This window comes from Herpailurus yagouaroundi, unplaced genomic scaffold (genome assembly GCF_014898765.1).
Source record: "Herpailurus yagouaroundi ecotype Mexico unplaced genomic scaffold, PumYag 196, whole genome shotgun sequence".
In the NCBI taxonomy this organism is placed as follows: Eukaryota; Metazoa; Chordata; class Mammalia; order Carnivora; family Felidae; genus Herpailurus; species Herpailurus yagouaroundi.
The window spans coordinates 30,568,442-30,589,840 of record NW_024412427.1 but is presented as its reverse complement, the minus strand read 5'-3'; the positions used below and the strand labels follow the sequence as shown (position 1 = coordinate 30,589,840).

The following is a 21,399-nucleotide window of genomic DNA, read 5'->3' as shown; positions in this document are numbered from 1 at the left end:
ACGCCTCTTGCGACAGGGTTATTTAAAAATAATATGCACAGGGGCGCCTGGGTGGCGCAGTCGGTTAAGCGTCCGACTTCAGCCAGGTCACGATCTCGCGGTCCGTGAGTTTGTGCCCCGCGTCAGGCTCTGGGCTGATGGCTCAGAGCCTGGAGCCTGTTTCCAATTCTGTGTCTCCTTCTCTCTCTGCCCCTCCCCCGTTCATGCTCTGTCTCTCTCTGTCCCAAAAATAAATAAACGTTGAAAAAAAAATTTTTTTTAAATAAAAATAATATGCACAGAGTGGGGTCAGACACATTGTATTTCTACAGATAAAATCATTAAGCAGAAACACAGCAGGATTTGTTTAATAATAAAGTGGTTTGTTGAGGTTTGGAATTTTATTATTTCTTTTTAGAAAAATGAGAAAATTTACAAGATGCAAAGTTCTTACACAATACATTATCACTAAAGTCTGTTCTCTGTACACCTTAACACAGGCCCTGGCTAAGGCGGTGTTGGGAAGAGCATGGACAGCATGAATTGCAGTTGCGACCCATCATGGACACGCAGAAATACACCACAGTGTGAAAGGAGGACTCGGTGACAAATAACGCTGGACCAGCCTGTTCCAAAAGCAAGCCAAGAACTCACAGGAACCAGCAAAGTCTTTCTGTGGGGGGAGCATGGGTGTCTGTCCTGTTGCAATACGCACGGGGTGTGCTCCCCTGCACCGCCGGCACCCACCTTTCCGTCAGACCACAGCAACAACAGAGAATGGTAACGTTCCTTTGGTGGTGGTGTTTGGTTTCATTCTGCTTTGTTTTTGCAGGGCTACTCAGGTTCCCTATTTCTTGTTTCTGTCTTCCTTTTCATGATTCAGTTCCAAATTCTTAAAGCAGTGTAGGTACTTAGCATCTTCCATGAATTTTTCAGGATCCAGTTCCACCCGATGATAATGCACTAAAAAGAACAAAGATAAGACACATTACAGGAAAAGGTGCCTTCAAATTTGCCTTCAAATCCTATTTTAAAAATATGACCAAGCATAAAAAAATAGCTGAAGATACCCTTTCAGTCCATACAATGACAACAGCGTGACAGAGTTTCACTTTACTACGAAAAATCTGCCAAGCTGTCACATATAAATCCAAACACCTCATCAAAGTCTCCAATTTATTAGAACCTCATTCTTAGAGCTCAGAAAGACACTAAATATCTGGGAATTAACTCACTTCTAAATGGCCTTTGATCAAAGAGAAATCACAAGGCAAATTAGAAAATAGGTTAAAACGTGACTGTGAATGAAAATGCAACATATCACAATCTGTGATACTCCCTAAGGCAGTACTTAGAGGGAAATTCATAGCATTCAATGGCTACCTTAGAAAAGAAGATGTCACATCAATAATCTGAGTTTCCACCATAAGAAACTAAAAGAATAAAAGAGTAAACCCAAGGCAATAGAGAGTAGAATAGAAACTAATGAAATTTCAAGCAAAAACAAAAAAAAAAGGAAAGATCAATAAACCTAATAAACCTCTTGCCAGACTTACCAAGAAAAAAGAAGGCATAAATTATGAATATCAGGAATCAAAGAGGCAACATCACTACATGTTTTATAGACATTAAAAGGATAAAAAAGGACATACCACGGCGTAATTCCCACAAATTAGACAACACAGATGAAATGGACAAATTCTTTGAAAAAAGATACAAAACCTTATTTCCAAATCCTTTTAATGATGAGGGAGGCAGAGAGGAACCTAAATAAAGCACAGAGACAGGGAATAAGCTAAACACTTGCTTTTGGGATATTTTTAATGCTGCTCAAAGGATAATGGTAGGCTCTTCAGTATAAAATCTCCAAGTGCCTCAAGTTTTCTTCTGTAATTCTGAGGCTACAACAAAAACCAGCTGGTCTTGCCAAGATCTATGAAGCAGGCAATTGTCAACCAAGAGTTTAAACCCCAAACTTAACACAGCAGTTTCTATTCTCTCAGATCTAAATTCTAATTGGATGAACTTTGGTAAAAGCAGAAGATTCTGGTAATAGTGGGTTGCACAGTGATACCACATCTGTGAATATGCTTCTGGGTACACTCAGTACAGGTCACATTCTTAACAAAGGGTTGTATTATGAGCAGATGCCTCAATAGAATTAACAGCCTTCCATTCCTGCGCCCAGCTTGACATGGAGGCCCATGGGCCCACACCAGAAAGGCTAATTATAACTTCAGCTATGTTCTTCAGTTCTCTAGACCCACACAAGGAACTAAAATTTCCCCCAAGGCCTACCCTCACGCTCTAAAACCCACCAGTCATAGTGTTGCACTATTTCTGAGAGATCTCAAAGACCACAAGGGAATAGGGATTATACAATATAATTTAGTTCTATTTTTAAGTCAAGAAAAGCAGTCCATTTGCTCCTATATTTTAATCAAGATAGTAACCCAAACATAGGCACCTGGATGTATTGAAGCCTCTTTCCTCATCTGCAATAGTAATAACTGAAATCCTTAAACTGGATCTCACATTGACCCTTGGGGAACTTCATCTTGGTGCAGATTAAAACCTTTGTTTTGAACTTAAAATGAGCTTTGGGACCCTGCTTTAATATATTATTCTTTTACAATTACTTCAGATAAATATCCTAGATGTTTTAAAGCTTTGAGATAATAAATTTATGCTTCCAATGTTTGATGTGCAGATGGAAATGATAAGGTTTACATAATGATAATGTTCACAATATTCCATTAGATGATGAAAGCAGTGGCATCATATATACAGTCTATCTTTAAGTATGTAAAATTAGAGAAAGATACAGAATTATCTGATTAGAGAAAATGTTATAAAAGCATTATGTTAATAATGATTATCTTTGATGAGATGGCGGGTGACTTTTATTTTCTTTGAGCATTCTGGCATTTTAAAAAATTTTCTGTGATGAACGACCATTAGTTCTATAATACAAAATGGCTTTCAAAAGAAATTTTATGAGGAAGACAATTTAGAAATCTAGTTCCCTACCAGAGAATCACAGAACTAGAAAGGATCCTGAGAGGTTTCATGCCAGGGGTTCTCAAAGTTTACAGTAAACCACTTAGGCCTAGGGACTACATTAAGCACTGACCCTGAAGGATCTGAACTAAGAATTCCTTCAAGAATTAACTGTTCTAATACTGAAATACCCAACAGGTGCACCTAATCATAACATCAACATTAATATTATGAGTGATGAGCTCCCAAACTGCAAGCAAGAGCCTTCTGGCCAAGTAGTAGACACTGTCCCACCTAAAAGACACTGCCCCCTGCCCCTCACGATACATGGATTGGTCAAATAGATGCCACTTTTACTTTCGATCTCACTTTTAACAAATGCTCCTTCTCATTTTCTTAAACGTGACCAAGGAAAAACCTAGAGGCCAGGTTGCTGCCTGTCAAGTGGGAGTGGCTGAAGATAACACTCACACAGCTAGCCGTATGAAAAGGGAGGTGGGGAGGAGCTATCTGTGAGGTCCACCTGCCACATCAGAAGCACTGAGTGGAAGTCATGTGCAAACTGACAAACACACAATTCTGCACAAGAGGGTGTCAAAATTTAGAAACCCTGGAGGAAGGGTAAGGTGCCTCCATGAGAGCTCAACAGAGGACGACATCTACTCCCTGTGAGTCAGGTGAGCTATCTCAGGGCAGACATGACCCGCAGGCTGGAGGCAACAGGCAGTAGTAGTAAGCATCTGAGATAACAGCACCATAATTTCATAGCCTTGTGGAAAGAAGCTTCTGGAATGGTTCTCTTTTATTGCCTGCAAACATTGGGGGCAGTGGGGGATAATCCAGCACCAGAAGCAAGGAATTCCTCAACAGCCTGTTCGAGTCTCTTAAAGATGCTGATTTCCAGCCGATCTGCTTCTGGCTGTAGGCCATTCGAGCAACCACAGATGTAAGTGCTCGAGTTAAGATACACAGACCACAGACCTGCTCTCCAAACCACTGTCAAAAGAACCCAGATTTTATATATTTATTTCAGGCCACAGCTAGGAATCCAATCTGAATTCACTTACCTAGAAAAGAAAGGCTGTTCTATGAGAAAACATGGGTTGCTGAGAAATCCACGTTATCAGAGAAGGATTCACTCTGACCTAGCATTTATTGTGACTCCAGTGAGCCTGCACTGAACTGTCAAGGTGAAGAATCTCTGCCTTTACTCGAGGCTGATGGTCCTGACCTGGTGATGTGTATAAGGGGCCAGTGATCTGATTTCCCCATTAAGACAGGAAACCTTGGTGTGGTGTACTAAAGGAAGAAACTCCCAAAAGAAATTAGTTTTTAATTTGGGCTTAACTTCTACCCTATTTCTCACATATATTTGTACGTATTTAATCATGCCTGTCTTACAGAACTGGCAGTGGTTCCGAATTTTCACTTACCCAACTGAACTTTCTGCAATGACGGGGTTGTTCTACCTCAGCACCATCCAAGATAGCAACCACTAGCCAGATGTGGCTACTGGGCACTTAAAATGTGGCTACTGTGACTAAGGAAATGAATTTTAAATTTTGCTTAATTTTAATTAATTTACACTTAAGTATCCATACATAGGTAGTACCTACTGCATCAGATGGCATATTTCTACATTATCTGTAAGCTTAGCTCAACACTTCAGCAAAAAACAGAATCACTAACTGTGGCCAGCTTCTTGCCAATTTATTTTCTAATAAATGAAACTGAGGCAGAAGCTAGGTATGCTGAAAATCCAATTCTACTTCTGGTAAAGAAACATAATGTGCCTACTGTGCATCAGTGAGGAAGCAGTTCAGCCTCATGTATAGCAATGGCCAGAATAACACTAAGGTTTGGAAACAGTAACCTCCTCTAGGTTAGAAGAAAGAGAAGGGGGCAGAAAATAATCTTTGACGAAAGACTGCTTAAAATTTCCCAAACGTATTGAAAGACAAACATTTACCAGTTCAAGAAGCTCAGAAAAGTCAAAGCAGTCATCAGAGTGAGACTCAGATGTGATACAGATGTTGGAATTATCAAAGAAAAACAACTATGATTAATATGTTAAGGGCTCTAATGGGCAAAGTAGACAATATACAAGAACAGATGGATAATACAGCAGAGAGATGGAAATGCTAAAAATAAAAAACACCATAACAGAGAAGAAGAATGCCTTTGATGGGCTCATCAGTAGACTGGACATAGCCAAAGGAAGAATCAGTGGGCTTGAAAATAGGTCAATATAAACTTCCAAACTACTGAAATGCAAAGAGAGAAAAGAACGGAATTGGAAAAGGAGGTGGGGGGTGGGGGCATGAGTGCCTCAGTTGGTTAAGCATCTAACTCTTGATTTTGTTTCATGGGGTCAAGCCCCATGTCAGGCTCTGCACTGATAGCATGGAATCTACTTGGGATTCTCTTTCTCTGCCCCTCTCCTGCTCACTCGTGTGCACGTACACACACACACACACACACACACACACACACACTCTCAATATAAATAAATTTCAAAAAAAAAAAAAAGAATGGAGGAAAAAGGGAATTGATCAACCAGGACATGGGGCAATTACAAAAGGTATAATATACATATAATTGGAATATCAGGAAGAGAGAGAGAGAACAGAGCAGAGTGTTTGACATAATAATGGCTAAGAACATCCCAAACTGGAAAAAAAAAAAAAAAAAAGAGAGAGAGAGAGAGAGAAATCCCTGAAAGAAGCTGAGGGAAAGGGGTAAGGGGGAGGGAGGAAGTGGGGACGCTGTTATTAGCATGTGATAACATGTGATACACGTGAAGCTGTACAGGTCATCTGAAGGTGGACTTAGGTTAAAACTGCATGGGAATGCAAGCTGGTGCAGCCACTCTGGAAAACAGTATGGAGGTTCCTCAAAAAACTAAAAATAGAACTACCCTACGACCCTGCGATTGCACTAGTAGGCATTTATCCAAGGGATACAGGTGTGCTGTTTCGAAGGGACACATGCACCCCTATGTTTATAGCAGCACTATCAACAATAGCCAAAGTATGGAAAGAGCCCAAATATCCATCAATGGGTGAATGGATAAAGAAGATGTGGTATATATACACAATGGAGTATTACTCAGCAATCAAAAAGAATGAAATCTTGTCATTTGCAACTACATGGATGGAACTGGAGGGTATTATGCTAAGTGAAATTAGTCAGAGAAAGACAAAAATCATGTGACTTCACTCATATGAAGACTTTAAGAGACAAAACAGATGAACAAAAGGGAAGGGAAACAAAAATAATATAAAAACAGGGAGGGGGACAAAACAGAAGAGACTCATAAATATGGAGAACAAACTGAGGGTTGCTGGAGGGGTTGAGGGAGGGGGGATGGGCTAAATGGGTAAGGGGCACTAAGGAATCTACTCCTGAAATCATTGTTGCACTATATGCTAACTAACTTGGATGTAAATTTTAAAAAAATAAAAAATAAAACAAGTTAAAAAAAATGTGTACTGCAAACTCTAGGGCAACCACTACAAATTTTTTAATTAAAAAAAAATAGAAACAGCACGTCAGAGGCATAGTTAGTTTTATACATGAAACACCACCACACGTTGACACAGGAAGCAAAATGAAAGCTGTGGAAAGAGATTCTACCTTCTACAGGGGAAAAACACAGTGAAAACATGACTATCCTTTAACAGAACACACACACACACACACACACACACACACACACACACACACACACACACCCCCTGCTCTAGCTCATTAGGAAGAAATGTGCTCAGCCAGATATGTCTTATTATTCAGACAAAGGTCAAGTTGAAAAAGCAAACAGATGGCAGTTTCCAAAACACTTTCCTTGCTTGGTTTCAAGTGTGTTGACATTTGAGGACAGAAATGTGGGGTGCTGCTCAGGAGCACGCTCCTCTCACACCCTAATGACAGCAGCCAAATAAATATGCAAATGAGGCAATACTCAACCTTGCAATCAAAGGCAGAGAGCACATGGTCCCACAGAGAGGCTGCCATAGCTAGCACAGGGGGAAATGGGAGGTGCAGCCTCACAGAAAACCTTGAGCCCTCCCAGCAAGGTGAGTGAGCCTGAAGGAATGAGGCAGAGGACAAAAACAGAGGTGCACTTTAGCACTTCCATGTTCATTTGATAAAATAAGAAACATCTGCAATGTGACAGAAATGTCAACACCCTGGGAGTATCCTCTAAAGGTTTCTCATTTTCAAAGAAAAATATGCCCAAGCTCATGCAACTTCTCACTCCACTTTCTTCTGCCTTTTCTTTCTCTCTCATGCCTTGGAAACTCCAAGCTGCTCCCTTAGGTCCTGTGAGGCTCCCTAGGGCTCTTCCTGTTTGTAAAGAAAAGCAAATGAAAACTGCAGCTCCCCTCACAGAGGCAGGGGTGGGGCTTGCTGTTTTTCTGTGGAGCACAGTCAGTGCCAAGGTCACCTTCTGTCTGTCACTACTTAATTCAGCTCTTACAGATATCTGAATATTCGGTGGTGATTTTGGGGGTCTACTGGGATGACAAATTTCAGCAGATGGGGCAACAAAAAAAGCCCATGGGCAACAAAACCCCCAAATACATAACTGGAAGACCATCTGTCATTTACTCCTGGCCCCCTTTAGGGTCTTCAAATCTGAGTACATGTCTATAATCCCAGAAAGGTGCAGGAGAGGGGGTGGGTGCCCCAGCTCCTCCCTGATCCTTGGCTGGCTGCAGCAGAGGTGCCTCAGAGGATTCCTCACATCTGTCCATACCTGGATGTCAGCACCAGCCACCCAGCCTCTGCTGTCATCTCTGGTTTGAATTCCAACTGGACATCCACCTTAAACTGCCAATAAGCAAATGGTTTTCCTCATGAACTCAGTCAAAAACCCAGACAGTGCTACAGTGCTAAATATGCTAAATATGCAAAGAAAACATGGCTTCTGTATTTTCATGGGCCCATCTAAATGTCCTCACAAGTCTCCATCCCACTGAGTAGCAGCAGGGGAAATCTTGAACACACAGTAATTCTGCTCGCCTGGGTGTTGGAACAGCTGAGTCCTCAAGTGGCCTTTGTGCCTCGGTGGCTGGTGTGGTTCAGCACCTGGTGCTGAGCCCTGGGGCACACCACTGAGCAGCACCTGATTGCTCAGGGGCCAGAGCCCCCACCCCTGTCTGACCTGACCTCAATTCAGCTCTCACTAGCACTACAGACCCCTCACGCCTTACCCTGGGAACCACATGGAGATCGTGGCTGAGACCTGCAAAGACTCAGTGCTATGAAGAGCTGAGGTCAAGACCCTCCTGGCTTTCTGGGCACATTGGCCTCTCTCGGCCTCTGGGGCAGGCTCACCTCACCCCTTCTAATAGGACCTATGGCCAGCCCAATGAACCCCCACAAACCTCTCTTCTGCACACCTCACAAGGCAGGTGAGACCCTCTACTAGCTCCTGCTGCATCCTGATGCCTAACCATGTCTTGCTGCCCCTTCTACTCAGCGGCAGCAGTCTCGTAGAGACCTGCAGCCATCCTACACAGTAGTCTCCTTCCAGAATTCCCACCAGGGACCAGAGCACCAGGACCGCAGGCCTCCAGCTCTCCCATCAACCTAACCACCACCCCAAGGACTCTAGCCTGGAGCCAGAACACCAAGTGCGGCCTTGGGCTTCTCCTCCATATATCCCTTTTCTCTCTCCCACTGTGTCTCCTAAACTGAAGCTCTCCTTCACCTTCCCTCCTACCAGACAGGGCCCCTCTACATCATTCTTCTGCACTCACCCTCTCCCTGCCTCCTCCCTAGGGCCATGATGATGACACAGCTGCAGTGAGCTTGATTTACAGGGAAAAGGAAAACACATCTACTCTTTTCAAAACACTGTGCCCTTGAGTTTGCTTCCCCCACTACTGTGTCCCCTCTCTGGTTAGTTCTTTTTGACCCTTGAACAACATGGAGGTTAGAGACGCCAACCCCTACACAGTAAAAGTCCATATAACTTTTGATTCCCCAAAAACTTAACTAATAGTGTACTGCTGGCCAAAACCTTATTGATGACATAAACAAGACATTTTCTGTATGTTATACATATTATACACTGTATTCTTACAGTAAACCAAGAAAAAAACAATGTTATTTAAAAAATCATGAAGAGGGGCGCCTGGGTGGCGCAGTCAGTTAAGCGTCCAACTTCAGCCAGGTCACGATCTCGCGGTCGGTGAGTTCGAGCCCCGCGTCAGGCTCTGGGCTGATGGCTCAGAGCCTGGAGCCTGTTTCCAATTCTGTGTCTCCCTCTCTCTCTGCCCCTCCCCCGTTCGTGTTCTGTCTCTCTCTGTCCCAAAAATAAATAAACGTTGAAAAAAAAAAATTAAAAAAAAAAATCATGAAGAAAAAATACATTTACAGTCCTGTACTGAGTTTATTATCACCAGAAGTTTTCATCTGTTAACAAGATGCATTGTCAGTACTTACATCATCATCCTACATGATACAAAACACTATACACTTTATACGTATTACTAATGCTAGACATCAAAAATGAAAAGATAATGTGAAAAAGAAATTCATATTTATTTACAGGTGTAATGATTCATGCATTAATAATGAAGTAGTAGCAACAGGATTGCTTTATGGTAGCCTAGCCTACACACTAATGAATGAATGGTTATGAAATTTTTGTGGCATACAGTTTTACGGTCATATTCATAATACAGTACTGTCAAGACCACTTTACCACTGTGACAATAGGCCAATATGCAGTTTCTCCAATTATAAGAGAGAGGGGCATACTGTATAGCAATTCTTTGAAAGAAAAGTTGTAAAACAGTAAGAGAACAAACACATTTTCAATTTCATATCAACTATCACTCACCTTACGCCTCTGTAAGGACAGGTTCTCCACCTCCGCACATGTCTTGCACACAACGTTCTACATGATGAATACGTAGACAATGAAGATGATGACAAAAAATGTCTCATACAATTAATCGGTTTTCACACAAGGACACACACATAGACAACCCTAAGTTTATTAACTGTATGGATGGCATGATGATGACTTTCTATTCATTAAGCGGAAGTGGATCATCATAAAGGTCTCCGTCCTCACTGTCTTCATGCTGAGTTGGCAGAGGAGGAGGAAGGAGGGCTGGTCTTGCTGTCCCAGGGGCGGGAAAGCAGAGGAAGTGGAGAAGGTAGGAGGGGAGGCAGGTGAGGCAGGCACGCTCAATGTAACTTTATGGAAATACCAAACATTGTCATTTCTGTCTGACTTGTTTGCTTTTTCTTTTCTGTTTTCAAATGTTTCTATATGGCACCAATCATTCTTCCACCTTTGCTTTAGTTTCAGTGTCCAATCATAAAAGAAGTCAAAAGTAGTCATGAATAACTGGAACCCTTCTGCCAGACTAACAATTTGTTTTCTGGCACTGCTGCTTCTATGCCTTCCTGCTCATCATCTGAAACTGTTTCGGAAGCATTCGTCTCTCTCAAGTCGTCTTCTGTTAATTCCTCTGTGGTGCCTACTAGTTCTTGAATTTCTCCAAGATCCATATCATGAAACCCTTCTACCACCCCCCCCCCGCCAACTCACCTTTTTTAAAACCATATCGATAGTCTCTTTCATGATTTCCTTGGTTGGTTTTGTTATAAATCCTGTGAAGTCATGTACAATATCTGGACAGAGTTTTCTCCAACAGGAATTTATCGTTTCAGGCTTGATGGCTTTCACAGAATTTTCTAGAATAACAGTGGCATCTTCAATGGAGTAATCCTTCTAGACCTTCTTGATGTTCTATCAGAGTTCTCTTCCATAGCACTAACAATGTTTTCCATGGAGTCCCGTGTGTGATGAGCCCTCAATGTCCTCATGACTCCCTGATCTACAGCCTGAATTAGAAATCATGTGTTTGGAGGCCACAGACCAATTTGATACCTGCAGTGTTGGACTCACGGGGTTCTGGGTGGCCACGGACATTGTCCAATACCAAAAAAATCTTTAAAAGGCAGTCCCTTCCTGGCAAGGTACTCCCGTACTTCAGGAACAAATCATCAATGGAACCAATCCAGAAAAAGAGTTCTCATTGTCCAGGCCTTCTTGTTACACAAGCAAAAAGATAGCAGCTGGTGTGTGTTTATTCCCCTTCAAGGCTTGGGGGGTTAGCAACTTTATAGATTAGGGAAGTCCTGATCATAAACCCAACTGCATTTACACAAAACAGCAGTTAGCCTCTCCCTTCCGGTCTTAAATCCTGATAGTTGCTTCTCTTCCTTACTAATAAATGTCCTTCGGGACATTTTCTTCAGGATAGGGTACTTTTGTCTGCATTAAAAACTTGTTCAGACAGATATCCTTTCTCTTCAATGATCTTCTCAGTAGCATCTGGGAACTCATCTGCTGCCTCTTGATCGGCAGATGCTGCTTCTCCTATTATCTTGATATTTGTAAAGCTTGTAAATTTGTAAAATTTTTCTAAAATTATAAAAACCATCCTTTGCTGGCATTAAATTCTCCAGCTTTAGATCTTTCTCTTTGCTTTTGCTCTAAGTTGTCACATAATGATTTCACTTTTTCTCAAATCATCTTAAGAGTCTATAGGTATGCCTTTCTTTTTTTTAAGTTTATTTATTTTTTGAGAGAGCAGGGGGAGGGGTAAAGAGAGAGAATACCAAGCAGGCTTCATGCTGTCAGCATGGAGCCCAATGCGGGGCTGGAAACTCAAGAACTGTGAGATCATGACCTGAGCCAAGTCGGATGTTTAACCACCTGAGTCACCCAGGTGCGCCGGTATGTCTTTCTTATAGCAATCCTGTACCAACATAAAAGCTGCATTACCAATATGAGATAAAAGGATATTTCATAAAAAGTGCATGGCTTTCAGGCCTGCTGGCATTGCTACAGCAATGGCTACACAAATTCTTTTTTTTTTTTTTTTTTTTTTTTACAATGTTCCTGATGCTGGATTCATTATCTTGAGATGGTGGGCACTGAAGCTTCAGACCTAAATCCATGAGACATATTAAGCAATTCAACTTTTTCTTGTGGTATTAAGACTTTTCTCTGCTTCTTGGGAGCACTTCGAGCATCACTAGTGGCACTCTGGATGAGTCCCATGGTGTTATTCAAGGTTTAGGGTATTGTACTAACAAACACGATGAAAAGTACGCAAGAACCATGAGGTATCACATTTTACTACAATACACAACTTACGGCAGGGACAAACTGTTCGCGCAGAGATAATTAGCGTCACATGATGTTTTAAGTGGATACTCACAACACCTGAGCTCATGGTAATAGCAACAGTGGCTAGGAAATTATTACAGTAGTATATAGCACGTACTATTGCTAATTTATGCAGTTATGCATTTTCACTTGTTTGCATTTCTCTCCACTGCAAATGGTGCCACATAAGTGTTGGTGTGTATAAATTTTGATAAATTTTAACTTTTTATAGTAGATGTATGTATATTTTATGGTAGTAACTGGTAAAATAGACTGGTACTTACATAGATTTTTTTTATGCATTCATGACATTCCTAACCTTTTCTTAATTTCTTTATATTTCTAAGGCTACATAGTTTGTCTGCAAGCTTTTGCAAATTGTTGTAAATCTCCAAAAATGTTTCCAATATATTGGAAAAAAAACAAAAAAAAAACCCATGTATAAGGAGACCCACACAGGTCAAACCCGTGTTGTTCAAGAGTCAACTGTAGTAGGATTTACCCCAAGTTCTACACTACCCAATCAGCAATACCTTGAGAATAAATATGGTTACAGTTTTTAACTTTTCCATCAATTTTAGAAAAGCAAAAATAGATACCTACCAGTCTATAAGAAATTTCACCTCTTAAACTCTGGGAGATGTTGGAAAGAGATGCCCACTTTCACCTCTTCCCTTGTTTTCTATTGTGAATGTGTCCTCTAGCATGTTCTGTGACACACAGTTACTGTCTCTTTCTCTACGCATGAGGCATTCAGGTATTTTTCTTGCCCATAGAGATGGCAAAATCACTCCCAAGCTACCCATTGGGTACAGGAAACTAATATCCAGGATACCTTTCTACTGGGATTATTCTAAGGCCAAAATCTAACTCAAATAGAAAGTTATGTTTTGCACTGTTATAAAGAGTAGAATTCAACAACACCCCTCAATAAACAAAACAAAGATTTGTAGTACTGAACAGACACAGTTACATCAAAAATCAAGACATTAAATTTATAAAATATATGAGCGGGTTGATAATATAATCAAGAAAAAATGCAACTAGGTGGCATAAGAATTTTTTAAAGCCATTTTGAAAATACAAGGTCCAAGGCACATCTGAGTGTGTGTGTGTGCACACGCATGTGTGCGCACGTCCATTTAGGTTGATAAGCTGTGCTTGGTTACTGGGAGAGGAGTGATTATATATTTACTACTTTTCTATTCATTGAGTTCATCATGGGAGTCTGAAAATTCAATTTTTAAAAATTTACTGTAAGGTCCCAATACTCATTGAGGAAAAAGCTATTATTTATAATCTTAAAATTACATGGAAAAGACATGGTGCTGTGTCAGAGTAGGGCCATAAGAATAAAAAGCCATGTAGGCTGGGCAGCTGCCCTCAGTTCAAGGAGCAGAAATAGAATATATTGGGTCCGGATTTTGCTTCTGAACCAAGGAACCACCTACTATTATGAATGTCATCCCCTGCCCATCAGATTAGCCAGTCTTTCATCCTTCATCCAGGGGTCAGGAGTGCATGCTGGGGTGCTCTCTCCAACACAATCGCCAGGGGGCAAGGGAGGTGCCACAGAAACATAGGGAGAGTCCCCTTCAACTTGCCCCTCCCACCCCAGCCTGCTAGGACTGTCACCAGGCATTACGGCTTTACCCGCCTGACATTCACAACACCACTAGTGAAAGGAATGAGTTTGACTCTCTTAGTTAATAAAGAAAACCAAGAAAGCAAAGATTACATAGCTTAATGTCACACAGAAATTGGCAGGATGGAAATAAGAACTCAGTGAGATCCTGTGTGACCGCTGGACCCACTTAATGAGCATAACTGTAAAAGTAACTTAAAAAGGCACTCTGCGCACTGTCTTTGCGTGGTGCAATTCACCCCTCAGAAATTTAGGGTTAGTGAACAGACTGTAAGTCAGAAGCACTAGCAATATTTGTGATGACAAAACTCACAGCTGATATGAACAAATCATCACAGAAATTTTAAGGGAGTGGGAATGGAAGTTTTATATGATATAAATGCCACATAAAATATTACTGTGTATTTGTGAATTATTTAGACACCACATAGCAAGCTTCAGAAGACTCTCCCTAACTCACACCAACTGTGTGAGTTCATGAATAAAAACCCATGTCTTTAGGTCAAGGCCAAGAAAAGGGGGAGCTTGTCACTGAGACAAATGAAGCAGAGTGTGAAAAAAACTTCCCTCTGATTCCTGCTTTGCTTTCCCATTAGTGTGAGAAAAATCAGCCAAGACAAGTGACCATAGCTCTGTTGCTTCTGTAGTTACTTGGAAGGAAACAGAGTGATTAGGGGAAAAGTCAAGAGGACATTACAGGATTTATTATCCAGAGTCTCCCTCCCCTTAAAACTGTCAGTGAATCAGGGCACCTGGGCAGCTCAGTCAGTTGAGCGTCCAACTTCAGCTCAGGTCATGATCTCATGGCTCATGAATTCAAGCCCCGCATCAGGTTCTGTGCTGACAGCTCAGAGCCTGGAGCCTGCTTCAGATTCTCTGTCTCCCTCTCTTCCTCTGCCCCTCTCCTGTTTGTGCTTTATCTCTCTCTCTCAAAATTAAATAACCATTAAAAAAAAAAAAAAAACCATCAGTGGATCAACAACATAACCTTCCTGAGCTCTCTGTTCTGTTCCTTTGGTCTGTTTATGTTTGCAAGCCAATTCCACAACACCCAATTATCACTACAGACTCTCTAATATATCTCAGTGTCTAGTAGTGTGCATCCTAAAGGTCATTTCACAAATGGACTTCCCTTTCAGAAGGAAAGAGAAGGCAGAAAGCCATCTTAAGAATGTTCTCCTTTCTCACCATTCAGCATCTCCAGGATGAACCCATATGCTGACATGGTTTGAACCACAGACTATGTATAAGCTGAAAGCTCTGAAATGTATGGCCAGACCTTGCTCCTCTCTTGATTTCTGCTACTACGTACTAACTGGCCTGATGGTTCCAGCCTCACTCCCCATGGCTGCTGGAGTCATCTCCTTAAACTTTGCACCTGATCATGTCATTTGGATCTTTGAACCTTAAGAGGTTCCCTGCCACCTCAGGATGAAACCCAAATTTCCCAACTGCACATCAGACCCTTATGACCCATAATCCTATTTGTCTGATTTTACAGAAGCTCCCTGGATACCCCACTGCCCACTTGCACGCAGTGTTCTAGCCACTCTTCTCTACCTCTGTTCCAAAACTCTCTGTCCTTCCCCACACCAAACAGTGTTTGCATCTGCTTTTCTCTTGGCTGTGGCAGCTCCCACCTCGCCCCTCGTTTGCCCATTTCCACACATCCTCCCCTCCGTGGAGCCTCACATTCCCACCACCCCCACAAAAAACCATGCTACAATTATTCCTTTGCTTCTCCCTGAACTTGTGAACTCCAGCAAGTATGAGGCTCTCAATAACGTGCTCACTGGGGGAACAAACTTGAGCAAAGGGCCATCAGACAGCCAGGTCAAGGTTTAGATGCCTCTGACCATCAGGCAGAGAGGGAGACTACTACTACAGTGAGCTGAGAGGCACTCCTGGGTGTGGAGGTGACAAGGTGCTGTGACAGGCAGAGCGAACTGAAGGATGGGGTGGGCAGCTATGAGAGGAGGCGGCTGCAGGTGACTTGGTCCCCGTTGGAGCTGCCGAGAGCAGCAATGGAGAGGAGGGCGCAATGGCCAGGAACGGTTTGGGTGAGGCTCCAGGTCCGGATCACACATCTGCGAACACTCTGGAAATGCTCACAGTAGCGGCAGTTGTTAGCCGACAAAGGCAAGTGAGGAAGGAGAACACTCCAGGCCCATGGGTACCCCCAACCCGACCCCGCACCTCAACTTTTCTCTCCATCCAGGAAGGCGGCAGATTTCAGGAAGCTATGGATGAATGTCCATAAAGTGAATTCTGCCTCAAAAGCCATTCTGTTCTCAATTTGTTACCATTTGCCCAAAATGTCAGAAGATGGAGCTATGCAGGGAGGGGCGGCTCCTACCTGAGTTCCATCCTTAAGTCTACGGCTCCCGCTCAGAAGACACGTCGCCCTCTGCCCCGCTGCTGGCACTGCGGTCTTCTTTTCGGGGGGCGTTTCTTTCTTTGCTTGATTCAGAAGGCCCCTTGGCTCTGGTCTTTTCTTTCCTCTGCTGCTGTTTTTCAAGCTTTGACAGCTGATTATAAAAAGTAAAAAGATTTGTTTTACGAACGTAAACGTGTGCCTGTATATCAAAAACACCGATTACTTCCCACGTAGCAACCACTGAAAGTGCTTCTGTCTGATAAGCCTGTGTGCCGTAACGGTTCAGATGTGCCAAGTGGCCAGCAACATGTACGTTAGTCAGTCAGGCACCTCAGTCGTTGACACAGATTAGTCACGTGTGTGATCTCTCCGAACTTTCCCCACCCATAACTCATCCTGCCATGTGCTATTTGAAAATGGTCAGCTAACAGGCTTCTCTGATAGGCTGAGATGAGAAGAGCCCTATAAATAAAAGTCTTTTATCCGTTTTTTTTTTCTCTGATGTTTCTCCAGCTTTTTCTAAGCACACTGTCTTCCCACTTACTGTTTTCTAAAGACTGATCAAAACACTCCACTATTTGCTGAAGATAACAGAGAAGGCTCCGAATAAAGTACATTAAGCACATTTAGACATCGTCTCAATTCTCAATTTATTCTTTGAGACTGAACTTATCCATAGCCAAAACTGCAAGTGTTCCTAGTAGGCCACGTGGTGGCTACACACGGACACTGGCCACAGGGAACCCTCTCAGACTTCCTTCAGGCCGGCTGGGGGACATGCCTCTGGCACCCGACTCCAGAGGAACCAGGGTCCATTTCCTCAGTGGAAACCACAGACTAGACAGTTGAAAGAAACTTAGATCATCTGACACCCTGAGCAACAGCAAGTCTACTCCAGAAAGGCCTGCTGAGAAACTTGTCAGAGCACATTGGCCAAGTGTGAGCCCAAAGGATTTTCTTAGACCAAAAAAGCCATCTGTAACAAAGCCCGAGAGACAGCAACACCCAGTTTCATCTGCCTCCCAGACAAAGACTGCAAACATTTTATAGTTCACATGGAAAGAGGGAAACTAAATGAAGGGCTGGCTTCTTCTCCCTGCCGGTCCACGTCCCACATCCAAACACACAAAGAAAACTCACTACAAGCAACCTGCCATATCATCTCTTGATTACAGACAGACTGAGCAAAACCTTAAGATCAATCAACAATCAGCTGCTCTCAATTTGGTCTAGAAAAATCACATTTATTAATGGTTGACTTATAACACTATCTTTCCCACTTCCCATTTACCTGAAAAGCTCTAGTAAACAATGAGGTTGGTTAACATGCTAAGTAGATTTTGTGAATAAAGACATCACTTCACCTTTGACCCATCAACTCTCCTCCCAGGTAACTCCTCTGGAAAAATTCTCATTCGTGTGCACAGGAAAGGCTCACAGAAATGAGCAATGCACTACTGTTTGTAACAGCAAAAACCCAAACAGCCTAAATGTCAACTGACATAAGGATAGATAAATGTAATGTGGTATATATACTCAAATAAAGCAATACCATAACGCAAATCTACATATATCAAAATGGGTAAATCTTTAAAATCATGTTATGCAAACCAAATTAAGTTTCAAAGGCTATATACAGCAGGATTCCATTTACACAAAACAACACTATATATTGCTAATGGGCTTATGCAGATATGGTATGAACTAGGTGAATACAAACCAATTTCAGTACAATAGTTAACTATGGGGAGACAGAGGAGAGAATGTGATCACAGTGGAATGAATATACATGGGTTCACACCATAACTGTCAACTTTTACTTTCAAATTTTTTTTTTTCAAAGTTTATTTATTTTGGAGACAGAGAGAGACAGAGCATGAACGGGGGAGGGGCAGAGAGAGAGGGAGACACAGAATCGGAAACAGGCTCCAGGCTCCGAGCCATCAGCCCAGAGCCTGACGCGGGGCTCGAACTCACGGACCGCGAGATCGTGACCTGGCTGAAGTCAGACGCTTAACCGACTGCGCCACCCAGGCGCCCCAACTTTTACTTTTAAAAACACACCAGGTATAGAACAGGGCTGCTGACCAGTGCTAGTATGTGAACTGCTTGCTACCAGCACTTAGACCATCCCACCAGTAAAATGCTTGCACCGGGATGTAAACCAACACATAACTTCCTTCAAGTCTTGCTGTGAAAGTATCAGCTACTGAACCATGTACTGTGGCATTTTTCTCTGTACTATTTTACCACAGATAAAGGAGGAATTTCCTGTATCTAAGGTGACAGCCTTCCATCCCCATTCCTCTTTTGGAATTAAAATGCTCCTTTTCTTTATGAAATGATGAGGATGGTAGATGGGTGTCCTTCTGTCTTGCGCCTTTTTTGTTTTTGGCAAAATGATCTTGGATTGCACAATGTGAATGTACTTACCATTATTGAACTGTATATTTAAAAATAGCTAGGATGGTAAATTTTATGTGTATTTTATGACAATTAAAAATACTTTTTATTGTGCTATATATAATTGACATATAATATTACAAGAGTTTCAGGTGTACACATAATGATTTTATTTGTATATACTGCAAACTGATCACCACGATAAGTCTAGCTAACAGCCATCACCAAAAAAATTTGTTAGTGATCTTAGAAAACACAGAGTTGGCACTCTATGCTGGACGGCCCCCCCCCCCAATTTCTTTTTTATCTTTTTATATTCCTAGTTCGTGAAATCCAAACATCTGGAAATCAGTGTTCTGCAGTGAACTGTGATAAGTTGCCTTCTGCTGCCAGCAGCTTACATTTACATCAGTGTCTATGTATGTGTTTATACATGTATGTATAATAGATGCGTATCTATAGACAAATTATACACATACACATAGAAAACCATGAACATGTTCCAAGTTAGACACTAAGAAAGCATGATTTTTATTTTAAAAAGAGACTCTCTCCATTATGTTTCCCCTCTTTAGAGGTATAAATACAGAAAATGTGAACATCACCAATGACTTAACCACACCAAGCCTCCCCCCACTGCTAAGATTCAATCTCATGCAAAGGCCTGTTTGTCCCAACCTGTTCTTCACTTTCTGCTCTTAAATGCTGGTGAGAAACCAGACTCTGGGAGAGTGACAGGGAATCATTCCCAATTAAAGCAGGTTTCTCCGAGGTTCCTTGGGTACCTGCAGTACCAATCTGATGCTGCACTGACTCAGAGGTGCCATCAAAAGAGTGTGACACTGTGGAAACATCGGTTTGATCTTTCACCCCAACCCTGTCCCCTCCCACCACAGACCACACTTGTAAATCATGTGTGATAATTATTTAAGTGACAAGCATAGCCTGAGTTTCTATAAATGATGTGATGCTGATTCTCTTACATTATTTATCTTAATACAACCCAACCACATATGGTTCCATGCCTCAAAGTTCTCTGTGAGAACACTGTGAACTAGCCTAATAAATTGAAGCCTTTTCTCAGAAAACTTGGAATCCAAGGCAGACAAAACTTGGAATTTGCATCTCAAGGCAAGAAAGCAGTTGGATTTTTTTTTTTTTTTTAAGAAAACAAATGAGAAAGAAAGAAAAAGAAGCAGAAAAGAAACTGGTAATGCATATGGAATTATGTAGAATGTCAACAGCTTTCAAATTCACAGGGAGATGCATGTCAAGGAGAATGTAAACCAGTACAGGCCCTGTGAACACATGATCCACAAACACTGAAATGGAGTACTTTTGGGTTTTTGTTTGTTTGCTTGTTTTTTAATTAACTGATGAGGGTGTCCATAATGCAAAGGAAACACTGTCCAAACCACACAGGCCTTAGTGTCATGGGGAGAAATCCAACCTTCCCCTGGGCACACAGACACTGCCAGGGGCCAGATAACTGTCCTATGGCCAGCCTGTACCTCTCATGGTAGATCTTGGCAAGCTGGGGGTTGGGGGATGATGCAGGGGGGATGGGAATATCTAGATCCCAAACACCCCAACTCTTGATTAAATCCACTGAGAAAATAAAGGATTTTCTTTGTAGTTAAGATTTCCATAGCAAAATGTAAGAATAAACTAGTTGAACACAGATACTAACGTAGGGCTTGCAAACCTACATACCTTGAAGGACCAGGCAGGTAGCAAAAGAGGGAAGTAACAAAGCATGAGACAACAGGGCATGGTGGAGACTGCAGCCACACTGGAGAGGACAAGCCCCACCTAAGGACATTCACATTTCTTTTTAAGCATCTGGACAAATGTAATGTCAATGAGGCAGATATGAGCCACCTGTTAGGAACCTCCACTTGGCACATCCACCTGTGTGATCCCATTTGCTCTGAACAACCCATAACAGTGGTAGTATCATGAATGTCCCACAGAGAAACCACTGTCAGGGCTCCTGGATGGCTCAGTCTGTTAAGCATCTGACTCTTGGTTTTCTGCTCAGGTCATGATCTTGCAGTTCATAGGATCAAGCCCAACACTGGGCTCTGGGATGGTAGCACAGAGCCTGCTTGGGATTCTCTTTCTCCCAATCTCTCTGCTTCTCCCCACTGCTTGCTTGCTCTCTCTCTCTCAAAATAAACGGGACAGGATGGGACGGGACGGGAAGGGAAAAGAGAAAAGGGATGAGAAGGGAAAAGAGAAAAGGGACGGGAAGGGACGGGAAGGGACGGGAAGGGACGGGAAGGGAAGGGAAGGGAAGGGAAGGGAAGGGACGGGAAGGGAAGGGAAAGAAAAGAAAAGAAAAGAAAAGAAAAGAAAAGAAAAGAAAAGAAAAGAAAAGAAAAGAAAAGAAAAGAAAAGAAAAGAAAAGAAAAGAAAAGAAAAGAAAAGAAAAGAAAAGAAAAGAAAAGAAAAGAAAAGAAAAGAAAAGCAAAGCACTATCAGTTGCTGGCACTACAGGTCTTCCCAGCTTCTTCCTCCCTCCCTGCTGACCCCAGCAACTTGCCACTTCAGAAGTGACAATCTCTGACCCTCCTATCTCATGGGCATAGTAATGGAGATCACAGCCAACAGGACCTGAGGGGCCTGCGGGGGGCGGGAGGGGTGCAGAGAAAAGTTTCTGTCCCTAATAAACACAGGTTTATCAACCAGCCTTGTTCCCAGCTGATTAATGTTGAGTTATTGTGTTTGAGCTTTCTGAATTCTTCAACCATCAAGACAGAAATGTACAGGCAAAACCTGCAGCAGCTTGTT

The 21,399-nt window shown here is 42.2% G+C and overlaps 1 protein-coding gene across 3 annotated transcripts in view; it reads right to left on the bottom strand.

Annotated features, from left to right (window-relative positions):
- Positions 1-341: 341 nt before the first annotated feature.
- Positions 342-21,399, bottom strand: part of DTD1 (D-aminoacyl-tRNA deacylase 1) — a 200,969-nt gene continuing 179,911 nt past the window's right edge. Inside the window, exons 5-7 of one of the 3 annotated variants that reach the window (XR_005782163.1) lie at positions 16,183-16,354; positions 9,833-9,889; positions 342-942 (exon numbers count right to left, since the gene is read on the bottom strand). Coding sequence is in view for 2 of the 3 variants with exons in the window: in XM_040447817.1 (XP_040303751.1) it covers positions 16,202-16,354 (153 nt within the window). In the remaining variant the exon portion in view is untranslated. Of the gene's footprint in view, positions 943-9,832; positions 9,890-9,975; positions 10,195-16,182; positions 16,355-21,399 lie in introns of those variants that run through there. The other 2 variants (XM_040447817.1, XM_040447818.1) reach the window with 2 other exon arrangements.